This window comes from Rhynchophorus ferrugineus, unplaced genomic scaffold, assembly GCF_030347505.1.
Source record: "Rhynchophorus ferrugineus isolate W39M unplaced genomic scaffold, kcgeb_rfMv2 rfM4, whole genome shotgun sequence".
Classification (NCBI taxonomy): domain Eukaryota; kingdom Metazoa; phylum Arthropoda; class Insecta; order Coleoptera; family Curculionidae; genus Rhynchophorus; species Rhynchophorus ferrugineus.
The window spans coordinates 11,527,250-11,550,760 of NW_027472583.1; the positions used below are offsets into that span (position 1 = coordinate 11,527,250).

The 23,511-nt window shown below is 35.3% G+C and overlaps 1 protein-coding gene across 6 annotated transcripts in view; it reads right to left on the reverse strand.

Moving 5' to 3' along the window:
- Positions 1 to 23,511, reverse strand: part of hth (Meis homeobox homothorax) — a 273,708-nt gene that overhangs the window by 165,733 nt on the left and 84,464 nt on the right. For all 6 annotated transcript variants that reach the window (XM_076402447.1, XM_076402445.1, XM_076402449.1 and 3 more), the window contains 3 exons: positions 22,950 to 23,000; positions 12,862 to 12,912; positions 2,166 to 2,360 (listed from right to left, as the gene is read on the reverse strand). In XM_076402447.1, the coding sequence (XP_076258562.1) occupies positions 2,166 to 2,360; positions 12,862 to 12,912; positions 22,950 to 23,000 (297 nt within the window). The remainder of the gene's footprint in view (positions 1 to 2,165; positions 2,361 to 12,861; positions 12,913 to 22,949; positions 23,001 to 23,511) is intronic.

The window sequence follows — 23,511 nt, forward strand, 5'->3', positions numbered from 1 at the left end:
TCAAGTGACTGAGGCGCTGGAAGACGATCAAAATGAGAATACCTCGACGTTGAGCAGACGGTCGTGGTCGAAATACGGTTTGTTCGTCGATAAAGGCCAGATCATGTCGATACAACAATGTGTTGTTGGGTGTACAAAGTTATTACATAATTTGTTGTATATTATCGTTACCTAAAAATGTGTAATTTTTATGTTGTAAATTATGTAGGCAACTATAACCCTGGATTAATTCTAAATTCACTATGAAAAGCATGGATTAGTTTTAGTTCATCCAACTGTCTGTTCTTATTTCCTATATACTTAAAAATTTGATTATATTTTCTATATTTAAAAAGATCGTTTTCGCTACATCGCGAATTTTTATAATATTGTTGTAATTAGTACAGAAACTCTCCTTTTGGACCGATTTGACCCTGTTATATTAACATGTTACAGAAACATGCAAATTCAACCAACAATTTTAATAGTTTATATTTTAATAGTGAAATATTTTCTTACACCTTCCATTAGATATGTTTAGTGAAATCTTAATTTTTCACTATTCTTCTGTAGTACTTGCATCAGTACACAACCAAGATACATCAGTATGTATTTCCTAAATTCCTTTGAAGTGAAAGGGAGTGATATTTATGACTATTGAGTGATATTTTACAAGGTTAAGATTTCTTATAAAAGTAAAACCACAAGCCAACAATCTCATGACACTAATTCCTAAAAATAATCACGTAGTAAGTGTTTTTTAGTTGACACTTTAAATATTGTTAATATACCGCTAACATATTCCACCTTCTTTAAACCGAAAAACCAATCTATTGTAACTATCACAAAACCTAAATAAAGGAGCCAATACATTTTTTTCGAAGTCATATTCGTTTTTTATAACTTAAATTTAGTGATTTTTTTCACGGAGTGAAGGAAACACTTAATTATGTTTGAAAATCTGTCGAATGCTATGAAAATAGCAAACAAAATTAGAAATTAAGACTAATGATTTATAGCCTTTAAAAGTAACGAAAAGTTGGAAGAGGTAGCCACTTGTGAGATTTCAATTATCCCAATTTATTGTTATCGGTTTTGTAATATATTACTGTGTGATTGTATGTGTTAGCCCTAAGAAAATGTTGAAAGGAGACAATCCAACATAATAAAATAAAACCTCAATAATTATTTGGATATCACATATTAAATTCAACGAATTGTCGTATCTGATGAAATGAAGTTCTGATAACTGCAAAGGTATGCTAAATCTGCATAAACAGTACCTAAAATTTTATTCTACAAAAAAGAGTAATGACAAGTGGTATTCATAAAGTTAATGAAAATAAAACAATAATGCTAGTGTAGTACTTTTTAAGTAAATATTCTGAAGAATATATTAAAAAACGACAAGGAATTCGAGGCGCTTTTTTCAATTACATAGAAAAGAATAATAAGAAGCGATCCAACATCAAATCAATTTCCTGCGAGCGCGATAAATATGAATAAAGCAGGAATTATCGAGCCCGAACGGCATCCGGTCAAAATCCTGTCCTTAATCGTCTCATTCGACAGCCCCCGGTTCCATCTGGGATAAATCCCCGATCTCCAGCCGTACGTACGTAACCCGGGCCTGTGGCGGAGGGAGCAGCGCCTCGCGGAGGCCCGCGGGACTCGGCGGAGGAGGGGGGACCAGCTCGCTGAGTGTATTAGCTCATTTTCGTGATGCTGTTTGCAAAAAGCTTGGGGGAGCTTAGACGCAGGGAGGTTTGCTGGTAATTGGTGTCAATTTAGACTGACGCATCGGAGGGGGATTCAGTTACACCCTCGCCTTGAAAGCTTTGCGGTCATCGGGCGGGTTGCCTTCAATCGACGCGCAAATAAACAAAAGCGACGCCGACGTTCTTTTGTTTTCTTCTCGCAGCCTGTGTGTATGTGTGTATGTTTTTTCGGATCGTCTCTCGGTCTCCTTTGTTGTTATTGTTGTTCTATTTTTACCTGAACGAGGTTCGAACGTCGTTCTTTTTTTTTGGGGCGTTTTTTTTTTAATGAAGTTCTTGTTAGCTCCGCGGGGGAGTACCTTCCGAGTACCGAGGCGATTCGCTCGAGATATTGCGGTATCGTGGTGACGTGAGAATGTGTGAGTAATGAAAACGAAAAGCGTGAAAGTAATCTCAAAGTGTACTTACGACATCTGGCGTACTAGCGCCATCTGTGTGCGACGTGGAATCGGCCGTACTTCGCGTTCCCCCATCCCCATTCGTGGATCCTGTGAGTTCGGGAGGTTTCCCGCTATCCCGCTCGTCTATCACTAGGTCTATTGGCATTTTACCTTTTAGACAACTTATATACCTATGACAGAAATTGTCACATAGTTCGTGAACCTGAAACAAAACAAATAAATTAGTAAATTAATTGTCACGTTATTTTTTTTATTTTGATACACACTGGATGATTTACCAGTAGGCTGAGTGGGGTGAAGCCTTGGGCGGTAAATTTTAGAGAGTAGCAAATTTGGAGCAAAAATACATTGTCTTATAAAAATTTAAAAAACTTTATAATGTACATGGAGAAAATGAGCATCCAGTACTACTGAGTACAGTATACCGAATACTTCAATGTTTGTATATTATAAATTACAAAACGCTTTGGTATTTTAATTGAGTTCATGGGCATTATCAACCCGATTATTAACATATTTAAACTTCTTAGGAACTGTATGTAAAGGTCAGTAGGGGGCGCTAAGAATAGCCCATTGGTGGCAAATTTGCAAATTCGACACCAAGTTGTTCAATACGTTCGTGGATTACCACCTATTCTTTGACAGACGAACTAAAAATTCGACGTAGATTTTCGTCTTTTATAAGAATCAAAATTTCACTGTTATTAATGTTATTAATTTTTGACGGATTTCAACTTTGTAGCTGAATCAAACATTTCCAAAACAGATATATGAAACGTTATTCTCATTAGCCCGTTAATATAATCATAAATGTGATAAAAATCTATTTCTACAATAACATTTTATATGAAAATACATGCAATTTTTTTTGTAAAAATGTATTTCTTGTCTTATAGTACATTTCTTTCTTATAGTACATTGTTTTGGTCTTAAATATAACACATTTTACGGAAGTACTAACATTTCATTGTAATATTTTCATACTGCAATGTATTTTTTATTTTTGTGTTACAATTTTTGTACTAAACAAACATGTGTTTTGTATATTTTGAATAATTTTGCAGACTTTTGGCAAAGTGATCCACCATATATCGCTATTTATAATATATTGGAATATTTATTTATGAAACTATTTCTATATCATATACTCCTTGTAGGTAACATTATACACATTATATTTACATTTAGAGGTGCATTTTTTTTAATTTTTGCCATTTAAAATTCGTTTGACAGTTTTCTATATTTTGTGGAGTTCTGAGAAGACTTGATTTTACTGTATATTAACAGTTATAGGATATAAACCCAGTCGAATGTAGGCATGCTGCTATGACTAGTGTCATAACAGTAGCACAGTGTCAGTATATTTACCCATATTAAGCATATTATTTTAGTTATATTAAAAATTACTATATACTTTACACACAAAAGGTATTGAAGATACTTAACCATATGGTAGTAGAAAACGAAGAGCGCCAAAGAGGGAAGATGAATAAGTAGAGAACACAGACGGCGGAGTATTGGGAGACGACAACGACTACGGAGTAGTAAAAAAAAAAGACGCGAAACGATAATCACAGAAAACCAAATCAGGTTTGTAGCGAGGTTGCGCTGCCTGGGTCATCAGCCAACAAAGAGAACGGCCGCCGTGTGCAAGATGGCCGACGTCCCGGTGGCGGCGGCCTCCTTGGATGGATCGGTCGCGGATGGAGATCCGGCCGCGAGATAGTGGGGCCCTTTTTGCAATTTAAATGTGCGGATGTAAAATGCGACCCTTTGCGATTTCCATATTTTTACATGTCGGACGATGGTGCCCGCGTATCGGGATCGGTCCCATCTCTCGTTTTATACCGGGACCCGTCGTCAGTTCGCCGATTACACCACGCGAAATTGATACTTTCCCAAAAGAACGAAACAAATAATAATAGCACACTGGACGTGTATCGAGAGCAAGAAAACAAAAACGACACGGCGGAGAGAACAGAAACTAGTCGACTCTAAATCACACTCGCGTCGGCCTTTCGATCTAATTAAAATCGCGATCGAAAACATCTAGATAGCCGTGGAAAACAAACGCCTACCTTTGACATTTCAATGCGAAACAAAGTGCCTGTTTTGTTTCGTTTCTTTTTTCCACGGAGATCTAGATATTATGGGTTCGGGGCCAATTAATGCTGCAGGAACGCGCGTATCGATGGGTAATTTGCGAATTTTTCCCGCCTTTATTCTCGGGCATGGCGATGTCGACCTGAGCGAAGAGGTTGGTTCGGATTTATTCATAGGCGAGACCTTTTGTTTGCGATATATACGTAAGAAGATGGATATCGAAATGTTTAGGTGAACAATATTTAATTTAGTTATAGGTATTTTGATGAGTTTTTTAAACGTTTATTAATGTATTTTTTATTAACCTCTTAGAACGTCAATAATCTGCCCGTGAGCAATAAGTATTATTATATGATTTCCATTATATAATATAACTATCCTAACATATAGAAGCATCACTTCAGTAAGTGGTCTGCTGTACAATTTATAATCTAAATCTTATTCTAGATGCTATTCTAACTTATTTTAAAGTATATCTTTACGTATTCTATTCTAGATTCTTATTCTAGAGATCACTCTGCGTCTATTAATCAGTTTGTATGGTAGTTTTGCGTTTGAGCCTACGCACTTCACTGTTATCGCGCACATTTAACTGTTTGGTGAGTGCATTGGGATGCACTAACAGTCTTTCACAGTACTTCGCATTAGAACATCGAACCACATTCGTTATGGGTTCTAGGGGGATATCGCGTTGGATCAGTTTGTTGGACACGTAATACACTATTCTGGAACCTCTACAGTATATCTATGTTAGATTTGTTAGTAGTACCCCACTTTTCAATACCATAGGTCCAAATGGGCCTAAGTATTGACTTATACAGCAAAACTTTGTTACCTAATGATAATTTAGATTTATTAGATTTATTTCAGCCAATACATTTGGTTTAATTTAAGTCCAAACGTTTTTTCACTATATGTTTTTTCCGTGCCAAACGTCGATCAAAATACATTCCCAAAATATTTAACGTTGTCCACTTGCGGAAGTTCATGATTATTCAATTTTACTGAGGGACATGTTCTTCTACAGAGGGTGAATGTCATATGGATAGATTTTGTCTCAATTGCTTTGATACGCCACGTTTTTTCTACAATTCGACTTTGTTAAGATGAAGTTGGAGGTTTCTTGTGGCTGATATTGTTATCCTCGTGTGATGATATAACCGCTGTATCTTCAGCATATGTTGCAACAGTAGTATTTCTTCAGTAGTGTTAACGTATTGACCAACAATTGGTCTTTACAGTGTATTCAAACTAGGAAGCATTGGTTCTTACGAAATCTCTAATAAAATTAAAGTTAGTAAATTTTTACAGTTTTTCAGTTTTTAACATTTAGTACACTTCACTACACAAGTGCATAAGATCATACGCTTTGGTTCTTTTGAATTTGGGAGATAGTTCAGTGTTATCCAATAGTTGCAGCACTTAGAGTGTTGACATGGGAGCGGTGTCTTTCCGCATGTTGCGAATCTCTTAATTTGCTCTATGACAGTTGAAATCCAAAGGTCTTGGTGTAATTGATTGTTCCCATAGTATCTTGGTGAATCCATAACACTTTTCAGGACTTTATTATGAAATACTTGTATTATATTGATAATACTGAACATTCCACTAACTGAATTTCATAGGCCGATATAGGTTTTAGTATTTGCTTGTAGCGCAGCAACTTATTATGTACGGATAATGTACATTTTCCTTCAAGTCAATACATTTTTGGTGTTTTAATTTTTCCTTTTTGAGTGTTCCTTCCAACGAAGTATTGCATCAAGTTTTATTCTAAGCATTGTTGCTCTATAATATAAAAGTGTTATTCATATTTATTAGTATATCAATAGTTTGGTGCTAAGTGAATTCAATATATACTGATCTAAATCTTTCAACTTTTATTCTTCATGTCTGGGTCCACTCATTTATGTTATTACTTGCGTGTTGTAGTTGTCTGAGTGGTTCTTCGCTTCTTCTTGTTTAATTGTAAGTGGTACCGTACCTGGTTGAGATATAGGAGTTCAACGTATTATCTAAGAATAATACATATTTTATTAAGTTACATTGATTAATTAATTTTTCTCTATGGCATAAAAATAAAAAAGTCAGCTAATTTATATTATCACTTGCGTGTTGCAGCTTTCTTGTTGCCTCTTCGCTACTGTCTCTAATAGCGATTATGTCAGTGTCATCAGTAAATGAAGCCATAGCAATATTTTCTAATTGTGGTATATTACAGATATAGAGTAGGTAAATAATGGCGCTCTAAACACACTTATTTTTCCTTCTTTCACTATTGGCAAGCTTCTTGGTTAATTCTAAACATCCTGGCTGAGGATTCTAATAATATGTGTGTTTTTTAGATTAGTTGACCAATTAGATGCAACGTACTGAAATTTTAAACTCTTTTAAACTATATCTCAAGCAGAATATTTACAGTTAAACAGGGGGATATTAAAGACCACTGGGCTCTATTGTGTATTTGTGATATATCACAAATGGAAATTTTCGTCAGGGTTATACGAGCCAATATGCTAATTAAGCAGTCAATACTTACAATTATTGAGCGAGCTTCTTGGCTAACTCTAAACGTCCTGGCTGAAATGTATAAGTTTAAAAGCTCAGGTTTGGTAACAGTTTATGGAGTTTACAAATGAGTCCTTTATGCGAGGCAAACTATATTCTCTTTGTAAGTTTTTTTCAATAATGTCTGCTACTCTATGTACCTGGTTAATTGTTGAATGTTTGTTTATAAAACCCAACTGAAGTGCAGGTATTAGATTTTATTCTATCTACGATTGCTTAATCTTCTTAACAGGAGTTTTTCAAATACTTTTTGATATTACAGGTAGCAGTGACCAATCAATCAAGGATCAATAAGATTATACTTCATTCGAAATAACTTCAACCATTTTACAAACATCTGGGATGTGTTTTAATCAAGTTGGCAAGTTTTATAATTATCTTTCTTGGTGCTCCAATTTCTGTAACTTATTTTGATGTAACAAATTTAATCGAGACATTTTAGCAGTTTGAAGGAATGGGAAGATATATATTTTATAATTTTATCGTGTACTTTTATGAAATATAAAAATTACGGAAGATTTTCCGTCATTAAAGGTTTTTAATTGATCGTGAAATATTTTTGTAAGTTTTATTACGTTTACGGTCCTTTGATTGGCCATAAAAACAATGACGATCGAATAAATTATCGGTAATCTTCGCGCTAAAATAAGCTGTCGTTTTGGCGCCGCCGACGCCGATCATAAACAAGAAAATCCTGTCCGTCTCTCCTAATTACGACTGTTTTTTCCGCGGTATAATTAGATAGGGGAGAGCGGATCTCCCGGATCCTCCCCCGCCCACGACCAGAAATCCTGCATTGATTTCCAACTTTAATTAGCAGCGCGGGCGGGGGGGAAACAGCGGGATCGTTTCGGAATCACGAATTACGCGTTAATGGTGGCCCGTATGCCGCCATTAGCGCCCCCTGGGACTCGACAATAGTACAGGTCTGTACCGGCCCGAGAAGAATAATCGTACATTGTGTTTGTATCGGATTTGGGTAAAATATTGTTGTTTTTCTTAGTAAAATTCAAGTAGTTTTGGTAGTACAGTGTGACGACAAATTTATTTTATATAATTTCGAATCCTTCAAATACCTGGAACATATTTTAGTACTACTAACAGGTCAATTGAAAAATGCCCGGCCTAACATGGTAAAACACATTTTTTTGTCAAAATTAGTTTTCTTTATTCAACACAATTCCCTTCAAGGGTGACACTGATTATAGCGACTCTCCAACTTTTATATACCATTTTTGTAGTACGATTTGTCCTTTGCTTCAAAATAGGCCTCAGTTTCGGCGATTACCTCTTCACTCGAAGAAAATTTCTTCTCAGGAGAATACGGTGGATGAAGAAGCAACTCGAAGCTCAATTAATGGATTTTTGCCATCGTTTTCACTGACTTGTGATACGGTGCATTAAATTCGTGAAGCAACTTTTTTTCTTCAAATGCGGCAGTTTTTCGGCGATTCAAATGGTTCAATAACGCTATGTAATAGTCGCTGTTGATGGTCCTTCCTTCTTCAAGGTAGTCAATGAAAATTATCCCATGCGAATCCCAAAATGCTGACGCCATAACCTTGCCAGCCGACTGTTGCGTTTTCCTACGTTTTGGAGCGGGTTCATCGTGTGCAGTCCAGTTGGATAACTGTCGATTGAACTTCGGAGTGAAATGATGGAGCCATATTTCATCCATTGTTACATATCGACGCAAAAAATCGGGTTTATTATGCTTGATCATCTTCAAACACTGTTCCGAATCATCAACTCGTCGTTGTTTTTGGTCAAAAGTGAGCTCGCGCGGTACCCACTTTGCACAGAGCTTTCTCATACCCAAATTTTCGTGAATGATATGATGTACACGTTCAGTTGATATTTTTGGAGTGTCTGCTATTTCGTTCAGTTCCAATTTACGGACATTCAAAATTCATTTTGTGGATTTTTTAATGTTTTCATCGGTAACAACCTCTTTTGGGCGTCCACTGCGTTCACTGTCTTCAGTGCTCCTTTCATCACGTCTAAACTTAGCATACTAATCCTTGATGGTTTCTGGGGCAGTGTTCGGAAACCCGACATCAAGCCAAGTTTTTGCTTCAACTGTATTTTTTCCCTTCAAAAAGCAATATTTTATCAACACGCGAAATTCCTTTTTATTCATTTTTTCACAATAACCAAAGTTGCTTCACTCAAAATGCTATAATTCACAAACTAATGATCTGACAGCTATCATATTTATACACGCATCTTTTGAGGGTTAGGGCTAACTAAAAAACATATGGATTTAATTCTAGTAACACCATCTATGTGTCAGGCCGGGGACTTTTCAATTGACCTGTTAAAAGAGATTAAAGCCCTGCGATCTTATGTAATATAGTGTATAGTTAATTAGTTAGTACAACAATAGAGACCAACTGAGGCTCTTTTTGAAGATTCATTTAGTTTTAGGTGGTTATTAAAAAGCATTTTAAATTGGTTGCCAATTAGTAATAATATATCAATGAATAAATAAAATAACTTAAGGTCGTCAATTAATGTCTAGTCATTGACGATGGCCTTAGAATCTCAGCCAACGTTTCGATCTACATGTCACAATCATCAAGACACGAAAACGTTTCCGTGATCGAACGAGTAACAACCATAATTCGAACGTTCCACTTACCAAAAAAAAAATAATAAGAAGAATATGAATGCCGTTTCGTCGCAGCTCTGGAGATGAAAATGACGCGTACGGTCGTCATGGTCCCCGGTTCGCGCCATATCGTAAAACTAAATGGAGACGTTTATAGTTTTTATAGCCTCGAAAAAAAATCCGAACCAGATATAGAGAGAGGAACCAAAAAAAAACGACATGAAAGACCAATTCATTTAGGAATCGGTATCAGTCAATTCTGAGGGTCCATTATGTAAGAGAGACCGGGCGCGATAAATTTCGGCTCGATTTTCGAAAATATGTTCGGAGTCAATTAGAATGTTCTGTGTGCCGATTAGATTAGGTTCGAGTTATACGATATATCCATTCGTGGTACGGTTGTTTCTTTTTTTGTGTTCACCAGTTAGCAAAATGTGAGACCTTGGTTCTCGATAATTCAAGCGATACCACTATTTTTAATACTTATGTAGCGACTTTGAGGCATGTCGAATTTTATATAGTAGAATAACGGTCTACAAAATAACTAGAAATATAATCCCAGATGTTGAACACGGGCGGAGTGCCAGCAGCGCCAACTAGAACCCGATAACGAAAAGCTAGCAACCCCGAGACGTTTATCTGGGATGTTATTGAAGGGTATTTCGATCATTCAGTACCCGAACATCGTTTGGTTTAGACGTGCCACCATCGACTGCCCAAGCCTCGTCTTCAGGTAACACCGCTGCCATCCGTTTTATCTATTTTGTATTTTCCACATTTGTATATTACTTCAATAAATAACGGTCACATAATGTTTCACCACTGTTTCATTTCGTTTTACCTCCACTCACCGAGCCATCTAATTTACCCTAAACTTATAATCCTGAGGATATTTTGGACGCATTTTTTTCAGTGAATAACTTAACATAAACATCTATACATGCAGATGCCTTAGTAGAAACATACGAAATCATAAAGACTCATCTCTCATATAAAATTAAATGTTAAAAAATGTAAATAAAATTAAATTTGACAGCTGTAATCAAAATAACACTATAAAATATGCTCTTGCCATATTAACCATGGCAAAAATGTAACTCAACCAGTGTTTCATTTAGACAAATTCAGCTACTTCAGAAAACCATTGCTTATTCAGTATAAATTTTGTCATAAATGTAATATATGACAGGATGGAAACTGACCAATAAAACATAAAATGTTCCGTTTTCATAATATAAACTTCAAGAGTGTCACAGACTTGTCAATTTTTTACGATTTGCTTGCCTTTAGTGGTGCTAATTTTAGTTGATAGTGCGTGTATTTTTGACGAAATAAATTCAATATGTAACAATAAACATGAGCTACAAAAAGAATGCTGACAAAACCTTTATGTACGCTTTTCAAATGATCAATTCCTCGTACTTTTGATAGTACCATTTAACAGTTGGATTCCAAAATCTGAAAGATGGTTTAATGTATTTCAATTAATCCTTCTTTACGCTCATTTTCTATCAATATTAATCCAGGTCCTTGAAAAAACTTTATTATGAACGTGTTTAAGTAATTGAATGTTTAAAGATCAAGTGATATTTGAGAATTATATAAATATTTGTATTATAGTCAGTATCAATTGAAAGGTTTTAATTTAAAATTCAGATTTTAAAAGACTAGTTCAGCAGCAGAGCAAATGATCATTTACTTCAACTTTGCAGGTATACAAAGTTTAAAAATATACAAGAACTAAAGCTACTGGATTGTTCAAAAGGCGAAGTTCAGAGATATAAAAGCAAAAAGAACTCACAGATTTATTGCTTTTGGTTTGAACTTTTGTATGATATAATCTGTTATGAATTTCGGGTTTGTTCTTTGCATTTCAGAGAGGATGATTATACATCCAAATACAGAAAAGCGTTGCTTAATCAAGACGCTATTCCTAACTGGAATTTTAAAAAGTCCTTTATTATACTTCATGTACATCTTTTACCACAACCTAAAGTAAAAGAAAATACGACCATATATGTGTTCAATATTGGGATCAGCAGAAGTAGTAATATGTTTTCAAATAAAGTAAATTGAAAGATTCGAAATCTGAAAATTATAACGTATGTTCTTCCACAGATTCTTTTAAACGAGACGAATGTGTATCTTCAGCTTCAGGCAGAGAAGAACAAAGTGCAAAATGATCCAAAACCATGTGTATGTAATCTATACTGATCATAATAATTAAGTATTGTTTGTTTTGGTGGATGAGAGAAAAACTAGAAAGGGCAATTTTATATCTACTTTTATATTAAATATCGCTGTAGAAATGAAAACATTTTTATTATTCTTCAATGAAGATTAAAACGTTCTGTATATTCCCATTTAAGTTTATACATTTTGTTTAAACATCATTTTTTGATATTTTTTAACGAATTTATTATGCTAATGTTAAATAGGATTTGTATATTATGATACATACATTTTTTCTCATTATTCTTAGATAACAAGGCGTTGCTCTATGAGTCTATACTACAAGCCTATTTGGTCATATGGAATCCAACTATGGGGTACCGCTAGCAAATCTAATATATCCATCATTCAATGGTTTCAAAATAAAGTGTTGGGTGCCACTGTTGATGCTCCGTACTATATTTCAAATAAAGTAAATAAATTTCACTTCAAAAGAGTGTCAGTGCATCCCAATGTACTCGCTAATCAGCTAAATATGCGACGTGATAGTGAAGTGCTAGACTAAAACGTTTAACACCACCTGATCTGATTACTGGACATATGTAGACTTTAGAATAAGATCGCTTAATGAAGTGATTTTCTGCATGCCATGTAAATATAATATAGACATAAGAAATACTTATTGCCTATAGGGCAAATTGTGGAATCACAAAGAGTAAAAAAAAATATTCTAAGATGAAAATTATTCTAATTAACATGTCTAAATGCTTCAGTAAAAGTAAAAATGAACTATTCTCTCCTCGACTTTATATTCTTATTTTTATTTACCGTTGACAACATAACAGACAAGCTAATAAATAATCAATCGAAGCTAAACAGAAATATAAGGTAGAGTTGGTGGGCGTTTTTGTATTCAAAGCCTCTATTCGTTTTGTTTGTTTTATTATATCGGCTTCTCGTTACTAAATCTGAAAATTCCTCTCAAAATTCCTTGTACATACGGGGATAATGATGAGAGAACTGAAATTCCAGCCATGTACCGCATAATTGTTATTTAAAATTCAAATATTTCACCGGTCTTTTGTCATTTTACGGTAACGGTTGTGTGATAGATGGAATGCCAATTAATATAGCAGGACCGTAAAAAGTTCTATCACAATTATGTCGTTCGACAATGACAACCGTCGATGAATAGTAAATAATATCGAGTTTACAAATTTATAAATAAATTAAACCTTGTATCTCTTACCTTTTCTAATTCTAACAGGTGAAAGCGTAGGACTTGTATTGCTTGTACCATCTGAAAAAGAAAAAAAACCATCGTGTTAGCATTGTTATCAGGACAGGATCGGTTGTAATTGTAGAGATTTTAGGGACTCGTCCCCGATTTAATTCACCATTAAAGACAATTGGACTTGTTCTATTTGAATATGTTGAAATAACATAAGTGGAGTGACGCAATTGCTGATGATGCGTGACTTCGACGAGGACCCAGCCCACAGAAAGTGATCGAGACCATTGACCAAGCGAGAATCGTCCGTCTGGCTGCCGAGCCGCCGATCCAAGCCGCTAAGTACTGCGCCTACGACTTTCCTTTTTGGACCCTCAAGCACAATAATTCGCTACGGAACACAGTGATTTATTTAATGGCGAGCACCGCCTATTTTTGAATCCGATCGAAAAATTCTACCACGCAAAACGGACGCAACATACACTTTTGATTCTTAAAATAACCGAATTCGCGGATTTCGAGTAATATCGCACGATCTCGCAACGCCGCATCGGGTCGAGATTCGTTCGCGTGTGGTCTCAAGACATAAAACCGAATGCGGTTCCTTTATTTTTAATTTTGCACACTTGCTGAGTCCGAGTAAGTACGGCAAGAGCGGGATTTTTATTTGTCAAGCGATCTATTTTTCCGCTCAGAACCGAGGAATAAAAAAGTTCGTGTGTGTGTGTTCGATATTCATCACATAATGGACTGGCGTGAATTTTCGCCAGTTTCCACATGGAAAAGCGTCGATTCGGTGGAAAACAATAAATATATAATAGGAATTCGCACTCGTAATATCCGCTCAATTCGTCAGGGGCGTGATTTAGAGCCTATAAAACGAAAATTCTGACAAAATCCGGAGGTGGGGATCTATGGCCCGATGATTTTTGCCAATGGCTACTGCTCGATTTGATTAGATTCCATCCTGTAGTTTTATAGGTTCGAATACACATTTTCCAGATTGATCAGGCATTCCTAAAGAATGTACGTCAACATTATATAATAACTAACTGAATTATTGTTTCGTTTGTTTCTGTCTCTTCATAAATAGGTCAAAATATTCTGTCTCCCCATCTCCGTCTCGAATAAAATAATGTTTAACTCTCAATATTTTCCCAAGATGCAGGTGGCATTTCTAGTTTTGTATTAAATATATGTATTAGGTTTGTGAAAAGTTCTGGATGGAAGGTTTTATAATCTACCATTATCAATCTTTTAAAATAAAAATCACTTATTTTGAAAGTGTAATAAAAATGTATAAGAGGTTAATTGAAAAGTCCCCGGTCTACCGTAGTAAAACACAGTTTTTTGGCAATTTTTTTTTTATTCAATATAATTCCCTTCAACGGTGATACACTGATTATAGCGACCCTCCAACTTTTCGATGCCATTTTTGTAGTACGATTTGTCCTTTGCTTAAAAATAGACCTCAGTTTAGTCGATCACCTCTTCATTAGACGAACATTTCTTCCCAGCGAGCATTCTTTTGAGATCTGAGAACAGGAAATAATCGCTGGAAGCTAGACCTGAAGAATACGGTGGATGAGGAGTTCGTACTTGGAGGTGAAATGGTACTTTCTTTTTCTTCAAATGCGGCTGTTTTTTTCGGCGATTTCGTCCTTCAAACGGTCCAATAACACTATGTAATAGTCGCTGTTGATGGTCTTTCCTTTTTCAAGGTAGTCAATGAAAATTATTACATGCGCATCTCGAAATACATACGCTATAACCTTGCCAGCCGTCTGTTGCATTTACCCACGCTTTAGAGCGGGTTCATCATGTGCAGTCCACTCGGTTGGCTGTCGATTGGACTTCGGATTGAAATGGAGTTATGTTTCATTCATTGTCACATATCGACGCAAAAACTCGGGTTTATTACGCTTGATTATCTTCAAACACTGCTCCGAATCATCAACTCGTCGTTATCAACATACTCTCAATGTTCTCTCTCAAAATAACGCTGTGCAGTGGATAAAATATCGACTTTATTGATCTGAAGTTTGTGGCCAGAGCCAAGGTTAATTGATTGGTTAGTATATGTTATATTAACCGTGTACTTATCACACACCTGTTATATTTATTTAGTACCGTCTAATATGATGAGCTGATTGTTTTTCTGTTTCCGTTTTTATAGTATGATATAGTTCATGAGGCTCATATCGATGATATTTTTATTTATGCTCTTTAAAACTGCTTCAGATTTTTTTCCTAGTGAGCATCTACGCATTCTTCTATTATTCAGATATCTTTGTTCATGTTATTATGTCATGATTACGATATATGAATATCGTGTAAAATCATAGTAAATTAGATGTTTTTTAATTTCTGCAATCAAAATTAAAGAATACAAAATAGCGTTTTATCACCTTCTACGCCAATAACATCCTAATTTTTAACGCTTTCGAACAAATTGCCTCAGACATTGTATGTAAATGGTCTGGTGGCCTTCCCCTATGAACGAAATCCTAATTAAGGATTTATAACCAACGAAAAATCAAGAGGAGCCGTTTCTGAGTACATATTCTCGAGTTTACGACCTGTTTTACTGGTCGAAGAAGCTTATTTTTGTTTTTGGCGACTTTTTATTACTACTTTTCTTGTTTTCATGGAATTGCTATTAGCGGAGATCCACACGTGTTCTAATTATCGGCGTTATTCTCAATTAGGCTTTAAATTTAATGTGTTGTATTAAAATAACATTGAAATATCTAGATTAGATTATATTATAATATCAGAGTTTCCTTCCACGTTTTGTTCTTTGTTCCTAGATATTTTATATCTATTAATATGCTATTAGTCAGTATATTCAATTAGTTATTATCAGAGATATTTATGGTTATAGGTTCTACATTGCCAAATGTATCTAATATAATTTGAATGTAGTGATTTTGATATCAATGATAAAAAATTGTTTTTGTTTGACAATCCAAAAAAAGGTGAAGTCTGTTTCAAAATGTTTTAAGATATAATTCCAGAGATCGGCATGAAGCAACATACAGATTGAGGATACCTTGACATACGTATGGATGGTTTGCATTTTAGTTTTATATTAAAACTCAGTTTTCTATTACTACACTGCGGTGACATGATGAATATTAAGATTGAGTAGTGGACTGGTAGTACTTCAATTTAGTATGTTATATAGCGCGACTAATACTACCGACACTATTGAAAAAATGTGATGTGTTTATAATTAAGGATTATATTTTAAAACAGGATTGGTTTGGCATTATTGTTTGTACAATCAACAACTTCCGAAGTTGATGACAGATTGGCAATCGTTCTGCAATTCCTCAAGATATTTCCTGATATAGTTATGTGTATATTAACCCAATACTAGTAGTTTAGAATGTTAGGTGCAGTTAGATCCCCCTACCCTGAACTATTTGAATCACGAAACATTTATTTGGACTTTGGAAACAACATCTAGTCCATGAACATCCGGTATAATATAAGGGTTTCGTTTATATTAATAGAATTGTTTCGAGAGTATTTTCTGTAAATTCGTTTCAATAAGTCACTACATTTTTCCGTTAAAATAAAATAGTTTTCAAGTAGGATAAAATGTACTGATGATATCAAAGAATTACTAGCATTATGTCAACCTAGCCCAAACCTTTCAAAAACTTAGTTTTAACAGCAACGAAAAGTTTTCTATGGTATATTATAACTGACGACGAAAAGTAGGTTTACCAGGAGAATATAAAATGACTTCATCGTCGACATTCTCACTAAAGATGAATACATAATATTCATGTTATATTATAATAAAAAATACATGGAAAAAATGATAATATTAATAGAGATTTATTTTAATATAACACTAATAATACGAGAGATAATTAGAAGCAGTAAAGGCGGATGGATCTTTGTTTTAATTTTTATTCCGGTCGAATACCGATTCTACCTATTTGAAAATAAACAGTTCATCGTATTTGAGATATTTCTGTTTAGATTACTTAGCGATGTTAAATAAACCGAACGACCCCGTATAAATAAACGACTGCGGGCGAAAACTGCCGTATTGGAAAAAGATGGACAGAGACGGCGCGTAATGGGTGTGTCTCGGGAAGTTTGTATAAGGACAAAAATGTTAATGTTTACTCATGTACGGGGATACGTCGATTAGTACTATAGCTGATTACAAGATAGAACTGGCAACGGCGCAGAGATCGCGCCCAACGTTTCAGTAACATAAACCAGCGACGTGCCGGCTCCAGTCACGTGATCCACGGCAATAAATAGGCCCTCGACAGGGACTCCGTAACCCGATATTTCGATAGATTTCGGCGATGGTGGTTCGAAATAAAGCCAGATCTCGGGCGCTCCCTCCCTCCGGACCTCACCTCGATGGTTTCGATGGCGAAAATTCGTTTGCATGTCCGCGAAGTTTTCTTTTTCCTTTCTTCTGGCGCAATCGTTCTTATCGATGCCCTGGCCGAACTATTATTAGATGTGTGCGTGGTGGATGGACAACTTAATTTGTAAGCACGTAACGTTCTGGAGGACTTTTTTATGGCTATGTTGCCTCGCTTCCTTAACCAATCGGGATATTATTTTATCGTATACGTATTTTGAATATCATTTGAATTCATTATTTATAAATGGTATCATTCGACGTTTTTTAATACTCCATTCGCGGAGATTATGTTTCTAGTCGATCCAGTCGAGAATCATTAGTTTCTTCGTTTTATTTCTTCATTTATTAGTTTCTTCATTATTAGTTTCTTCATTAGAAATCTTATATTATTTCACATATATTTTATCCTCGCCTTATAGGTTAATTTTAAACATTGCATGCCTTTCTAATTGTCTATGTATTTTATTTACAGAATATTTATCTTTCTTTAATTTTTTTTAAAGTTTAGTTCCGGGATAGTCAGCTTTCTTTTGTAAGTCTTGTTGAACAGACTTGAAGTGTTCAATTTACTAGTTGGAATGAGGATTGTAGCAGGGACCTCAAAGGACGTTAATCAACTTCTGAACAAGGAAACTCGAGAGCGACATCCTTCTAACTATTACTACTAATGGGTATAGTGTTGCAAAGTGTGCAACATGAGATTTTGGTAACTATTATTGATACTGAAGTGCATCTTTTAAACTTTTCGATGATAATGTTTGTGATTTCAGAGACTAATGACCAGGGGTGCTAGATTTTTGATCTATTTTGTTGCTTCTGACATATCATGAGGTACTTAGAATCATCCTCAACATCTTATCTATTTTGATTGCAGTTTGTGGATACAAGTTGGTTTGATAAAAATGAGACTACTGGCGAAACATATAGAAAAACGAGCTGTATCACTATCTAATACACAAGAACTTAATTGACACTGGTAGCTTGATCAACGTACATAAGAGAGGGATTAGTGCTTTCGATACGCCTTGACAGTGGCTTGCTCTATTTGATCTAGTTGCTATTGGTGTTGCAGAACTTCGAATATTTTTCACTAAATCTCGCCACAATTGGCGATCAACCACAGCGGTCCTGTCCCTGAAAATATTGTAATTAATTCTCTCTTTCACAAGCGCCACCTCAGGAGTAAAATTAGTAAAGTAAAATTTACTGCAGCTTGGCTTATTACCTAAACGATAGATGTCATTTCCCTCCCCCGTATTACTGTCAATACTTTGGTATTTTCTTTCTATAACTAGATCAAGGTTATGGAGGTATGTAATTTCTTGTAGTTATGGAACAGAAACTATTCCAACCAGTAAATTGGTTTCAGCTGGCACCATACTGTAGAAAATTATTGTTTAGCATTTTTATGGATTAATTCACAAAATTAATTAGAAAATATAAAATAAATTAATGGACATTGAGTCAAACTCGTACCCCATTCATAGTCAACATCCAATGAACTTATATTATTGCTATTTCTTGATTATTTATCCGCTCCACAAACATCAAATCAGATCTGGGCCCTCGTAAAATGACACTAAACTGGTTTTGATTAAATGATTCTGTAAATTAAAAAGCACACGCATATTTTCCAGGCATCGTGGCGAAAAAAAAACACAAAAAACATATTACATATGTAGGTTGTTTCCCACAGATCACAATCTATGTTAAGTAAATATGATGTATGCACAGAATATAATTTATAAGCACGAAACCAGTCGAAAAAAAAACAACGACCCGGACGACGTTGCCGCGTCGCCGCCGATTCCGTCAAATCGACGGTCGGATGATGTGTGTGTTGTTTCCTACGACGCCTTGTTTAATATTCCAGCGCCGAGAGCGAAATTCAATAAGGGACCATACGTTAATCAAAAACACGTGAAGCGTAACTGCAAAATAGGGGGTGGGGTGTCTGCGGCGGCGTCGGGGGGAGGGAGAGCGCGAGAGTGTGACGTAGGGCCAACCCCTTACGCGTTACGTCAATAATAATATCGTTGATGGTGAAATTTGATTAGAAAATTAGAGCAAACCCTTTTTTCCAGCCCCGTTCCCACATTAACAATAATTCGAGTGTATCCGGGCGCGGGTGGGGACGGGATATATCGATGCAAATAAGATTATCCGTTGTTGACTGTCTTTTTGAGGCTCCGGAAGGGTGACCGAGTGCCTTATGTCTATTAAATTGCTTTAAAATGTGAGATTGAGCATACGGATAACAAATATTGTTCTTGAAATAACGCAGGGTCAATTTTCTCCTTAAATTACACTTTTAAGATCATATAAATATACAGATGAGGTTGGAGTAAAAATTATTTCAACGAAATTTATAATTAATTTAATACATTTACGTCCAGTTATGCTAATTACAGTTTTGCAGCGGAGTGTTGTTTTAGTGTTATATAAAAATATTTAAAGTATTTTTGAGTGTCTAACTTCTGTACGTGTTTATGAGTCTTGTTCAAGTCCACCAGTTGTAGCAGGTGTAGCCACAGGGAATTCAGAAGATCGAAAATAGGGAAATGTACGAAGATATATTCCAATCACACATGTTTGTAACAAAAAAGGTGTAAGCACTTTCAGGATGTCAGGATTTTTGTCAGATTCATCAAGCCTCCTGTTTAACAACGTTATTCCGCACATCCCCAAGGAACCTACAAGAACTTAACCAAGAATTGGCTCTTCGCAAATTTAAATACGAAGACCACGCTTGGCAAGTGTGCGGCGTTTTTAAAATGTTGTGCATGTTGCTCGAACAACAAGATGGTTTTAGATTCCCTTGCTTTTTGTGTCTATGGGATAGTAGAGACAGAGAAAATTACTGCACCAAAAAGAGTTGGCTGCCGAGGTAGCTTAAAGTTCGTAGAAACATTGGTACCTCCATGCAAAGTTCCTTTCCTACCGTTGAACATACATTTGGAATTGATGAAGCAATTTGTAAAATCGCTTCCACAAGATGGACATTGCTTCAATACATAGTGTCAAAGTTTTCTGAGTTTTATGAAGTTAAAGCGAAAGGCGACCAGACGACCTAGAAGCTTGACGCAGGTACCATGACGGATCCTCAAAAAGGAAGTGAATGATTTCACCACGACATTAAAAAGATAAAAAGCGAAAAGATAATAAGCAAAATGACGTATCTCACCGACATCAGATTACTGTTAGATGCTTCAGAGATATCTTCCAGATTCTTCGCATAAGCGAAAATGTATATATAGGAGCCTCACTGGGCGGAAGAAAAGGTTTTAATGTGTGCCAGTGAACGTATAAGATAAATTAAATAATTAGATAATTAGATAGATAAATAATAATCGTTAATGGTTTATAAATAAAAGAATGTATTTCAAGCCTGTGCTCTTCGATTTTAATGTAATAACTGCTCAAACATAGTTACTCAAGTGGACAAATATCGTCCTATTATAAGACATGCAGCTAGACAGCTCTTGGATTTCTTTTGCCGACCTGTGTTATTTATTGGCATGTCTGGAATGAGGATCCTAGTGGGACTACAGACTGAAAAAAGTGACTGAATCGTCCAATGGAAAGCGATTCTCCAAATAGGATTGTGTTAGGCTTACAAGTTCTTTTGGAAATTTCATTGTCTTAAGAATGAGATTTTTTCAAAGGTCCTGGTAGGGTCCAGAAAGATTGTGCCTGATGAGTTTTTTTCTAAGAAAAATGCTATTTACATGCATTTGCTAACCTCGCGGTTTGATTGGCATGAGGAATGTTTGGCGTAAAAATATATTCTTTTGTGACGTTTCACATATTCACAGCTTCGTTGAGAAAGTAGAGAATTACTATCTCGACCATTTTTACTACAGAGTTTAGAAAACTCATTAGATATTCATTTTCTTTTACATGTATGTATGTCAATATTTTCCCTTTCATTTCAATCTAGTTAAAAAGAGACACAATTCTGTCGAAGTACGAGCGTGTAACCGAACTACTCTGCCAAAGTCGTCCGATTGTCAAACATATTCAAACATTTTTAAAGCAATAGTAATAAGAGGTTATATAACGCAAACGTTATTTTAATACTTTGCTTGTTCACTTATTCAGGTTTTACTTGTCAACATTTATTAATAATTCTTAATAACACCTTCGGTTTGGATGAACTCGATCACACACATTGAAGAAGAAATTGACCAATGTTGAATTGAAATTGTGAACAAATGATAGATATATTACTTATTCACATAAAGCAAACTTTTTGAATATGGGATTCTGATTCAATACTGGACATTTCCAAGGCAGGGTGATGATAGTGGAAATAACTAAAGGTGAGATATAATTGTGGCGACCGCCACGACCCTTTAGACCACGCATTCACCAACAAGTACAAAGGTTGTCAAAGCTGGTGGATTAGTACCATGCAGTTCCAGGCTATAAAGGACCATCACGACGACGTTTCGCTCTCTTTTGTTTTCTCCATCCCTTTGTAACAGTACCACTTCCACAGCGCTACCGTACTTCCTCTACTTAACCTAATATCCTGTCAATTCTCCCGTCGACGACATGTATCATTCAATAACAAAATAAACAAGTATTTCTCCAACCAGTGTTTTTAGTTCTCGTATGAATTGCTTCCAAAAATGGTAGTGAGTGTTCGGACAAACAATCGCATCGACAGCCACACATTTCGATTGACCTGCCTACATAATTAATATAGGATAATTCTAGGATATTTTGTTATAGAGTTTTATATATTAATTTGTTTTCGATTCTGTTTTGATATGAAAGTTTTATGTGTACAGATATGTGTGTAATTGTTCAGAATATACATTTAGCACTTGGTTAAAATGTGCCAGGAGAAAGAATAGTAACTGTTCTGCAGATATGGCAAATGCATTAAGGAGAATGCAGTCACCAAATCTATTTTTATCTAGAAAGATGTATACAGGTATTAAAAGAACAAAGGAGAAATACAGTGATATCAAAATATCTCTACAAGAAAACACTGTACCGAAGGACCCAAGAACTAAGCTTAAAAAGTAAATGTAAATATATATTACTTGGATAGATAACCTAGAACTCTAACTCTAATGTGTATGTGGTGGTATGGAAAAGAGTTCAATGTAAATATAATCAAACACAACCCTAACCTACAAACTACTATAACTGTGTAATTTTAAGTCTTTCGATAATATATGCATTAGATTTTACTATAATGTTAAAATAAATTATATTTGATAACAGTATTTTTGTTTAATTGTTTTATTTAGATTAGAATTTTGTTGTATGTCATAGCCAAACTGAATTAAAAAAGAGTTGATACGGCAACATAGCGACGATTTGACGTCACAAATTTATTTACGTATGTACAAAATAACTTTGGATAGACTATATATATTCATACATCTAATATTAATATGGTTAGATCACAAACAGTTTTTCCTTTGATCATTCACCTACATCGCTTATAATTATACCTGGTCTGGACGCTTCCACTTACATTAGAACTGTAATAATAGGACTGTATTTGGAACATTTTCACTTATTTTCACTTCCCATTATTTTACCCAGGCAATTATCTTCGCCAGAACCAAGATCGGACTTGTTCGAAAAATGAATAGATGAAAACAACCTACATCATCATCATCTTCGGTTATCTCTCTTAAATCTAATTTAAATATTAATTAAATAAAAAATGCGTGCTACTTACTAATGAATCTACTTCGGGGTCTGCTATGTAATAAGGTTTTTCTTGGCGTATCTGAAACAGAAAAAAAGCGGTCACATTAAGAGCTGATGGAGAGCGGGCTGAAGAAGAAGAAAAAAAAACGAGAAGCAAGTGATTATAATATAAACTACGTGATGGCCGACCCTGTTATTTTGTGGCAGCTTTTACAAAGTGCGGAAGCTTGATCGGACTATGTCGATAACGGTTGCGGTCTCCTAGGATGTTATTACACGGGGGACCGGGTACCACCTCCAGAAGATACCAAACCACGTGCCCAACTGTTTTTGAGAATTTTTTATGCTACGGTCATCTGATGGAGAAGCAGTTTTCGTCGCGTAAATCACTATCATTAACTTTGACGGTCACAAGAATCTCTTCTATATATATATTTTTTTTTTCGTTCCCTTTAAACTAATCTTAATTTGTTTTCGATTCTGTTTTGATCTCCTCAATTCATTCCAAGCGATGTTGTCGAAGCAATTGAGTGAAGAAAATAAACAGACGGAGCTAAATCAGGCGAATAGCACGGTTGGTGAGACTACAG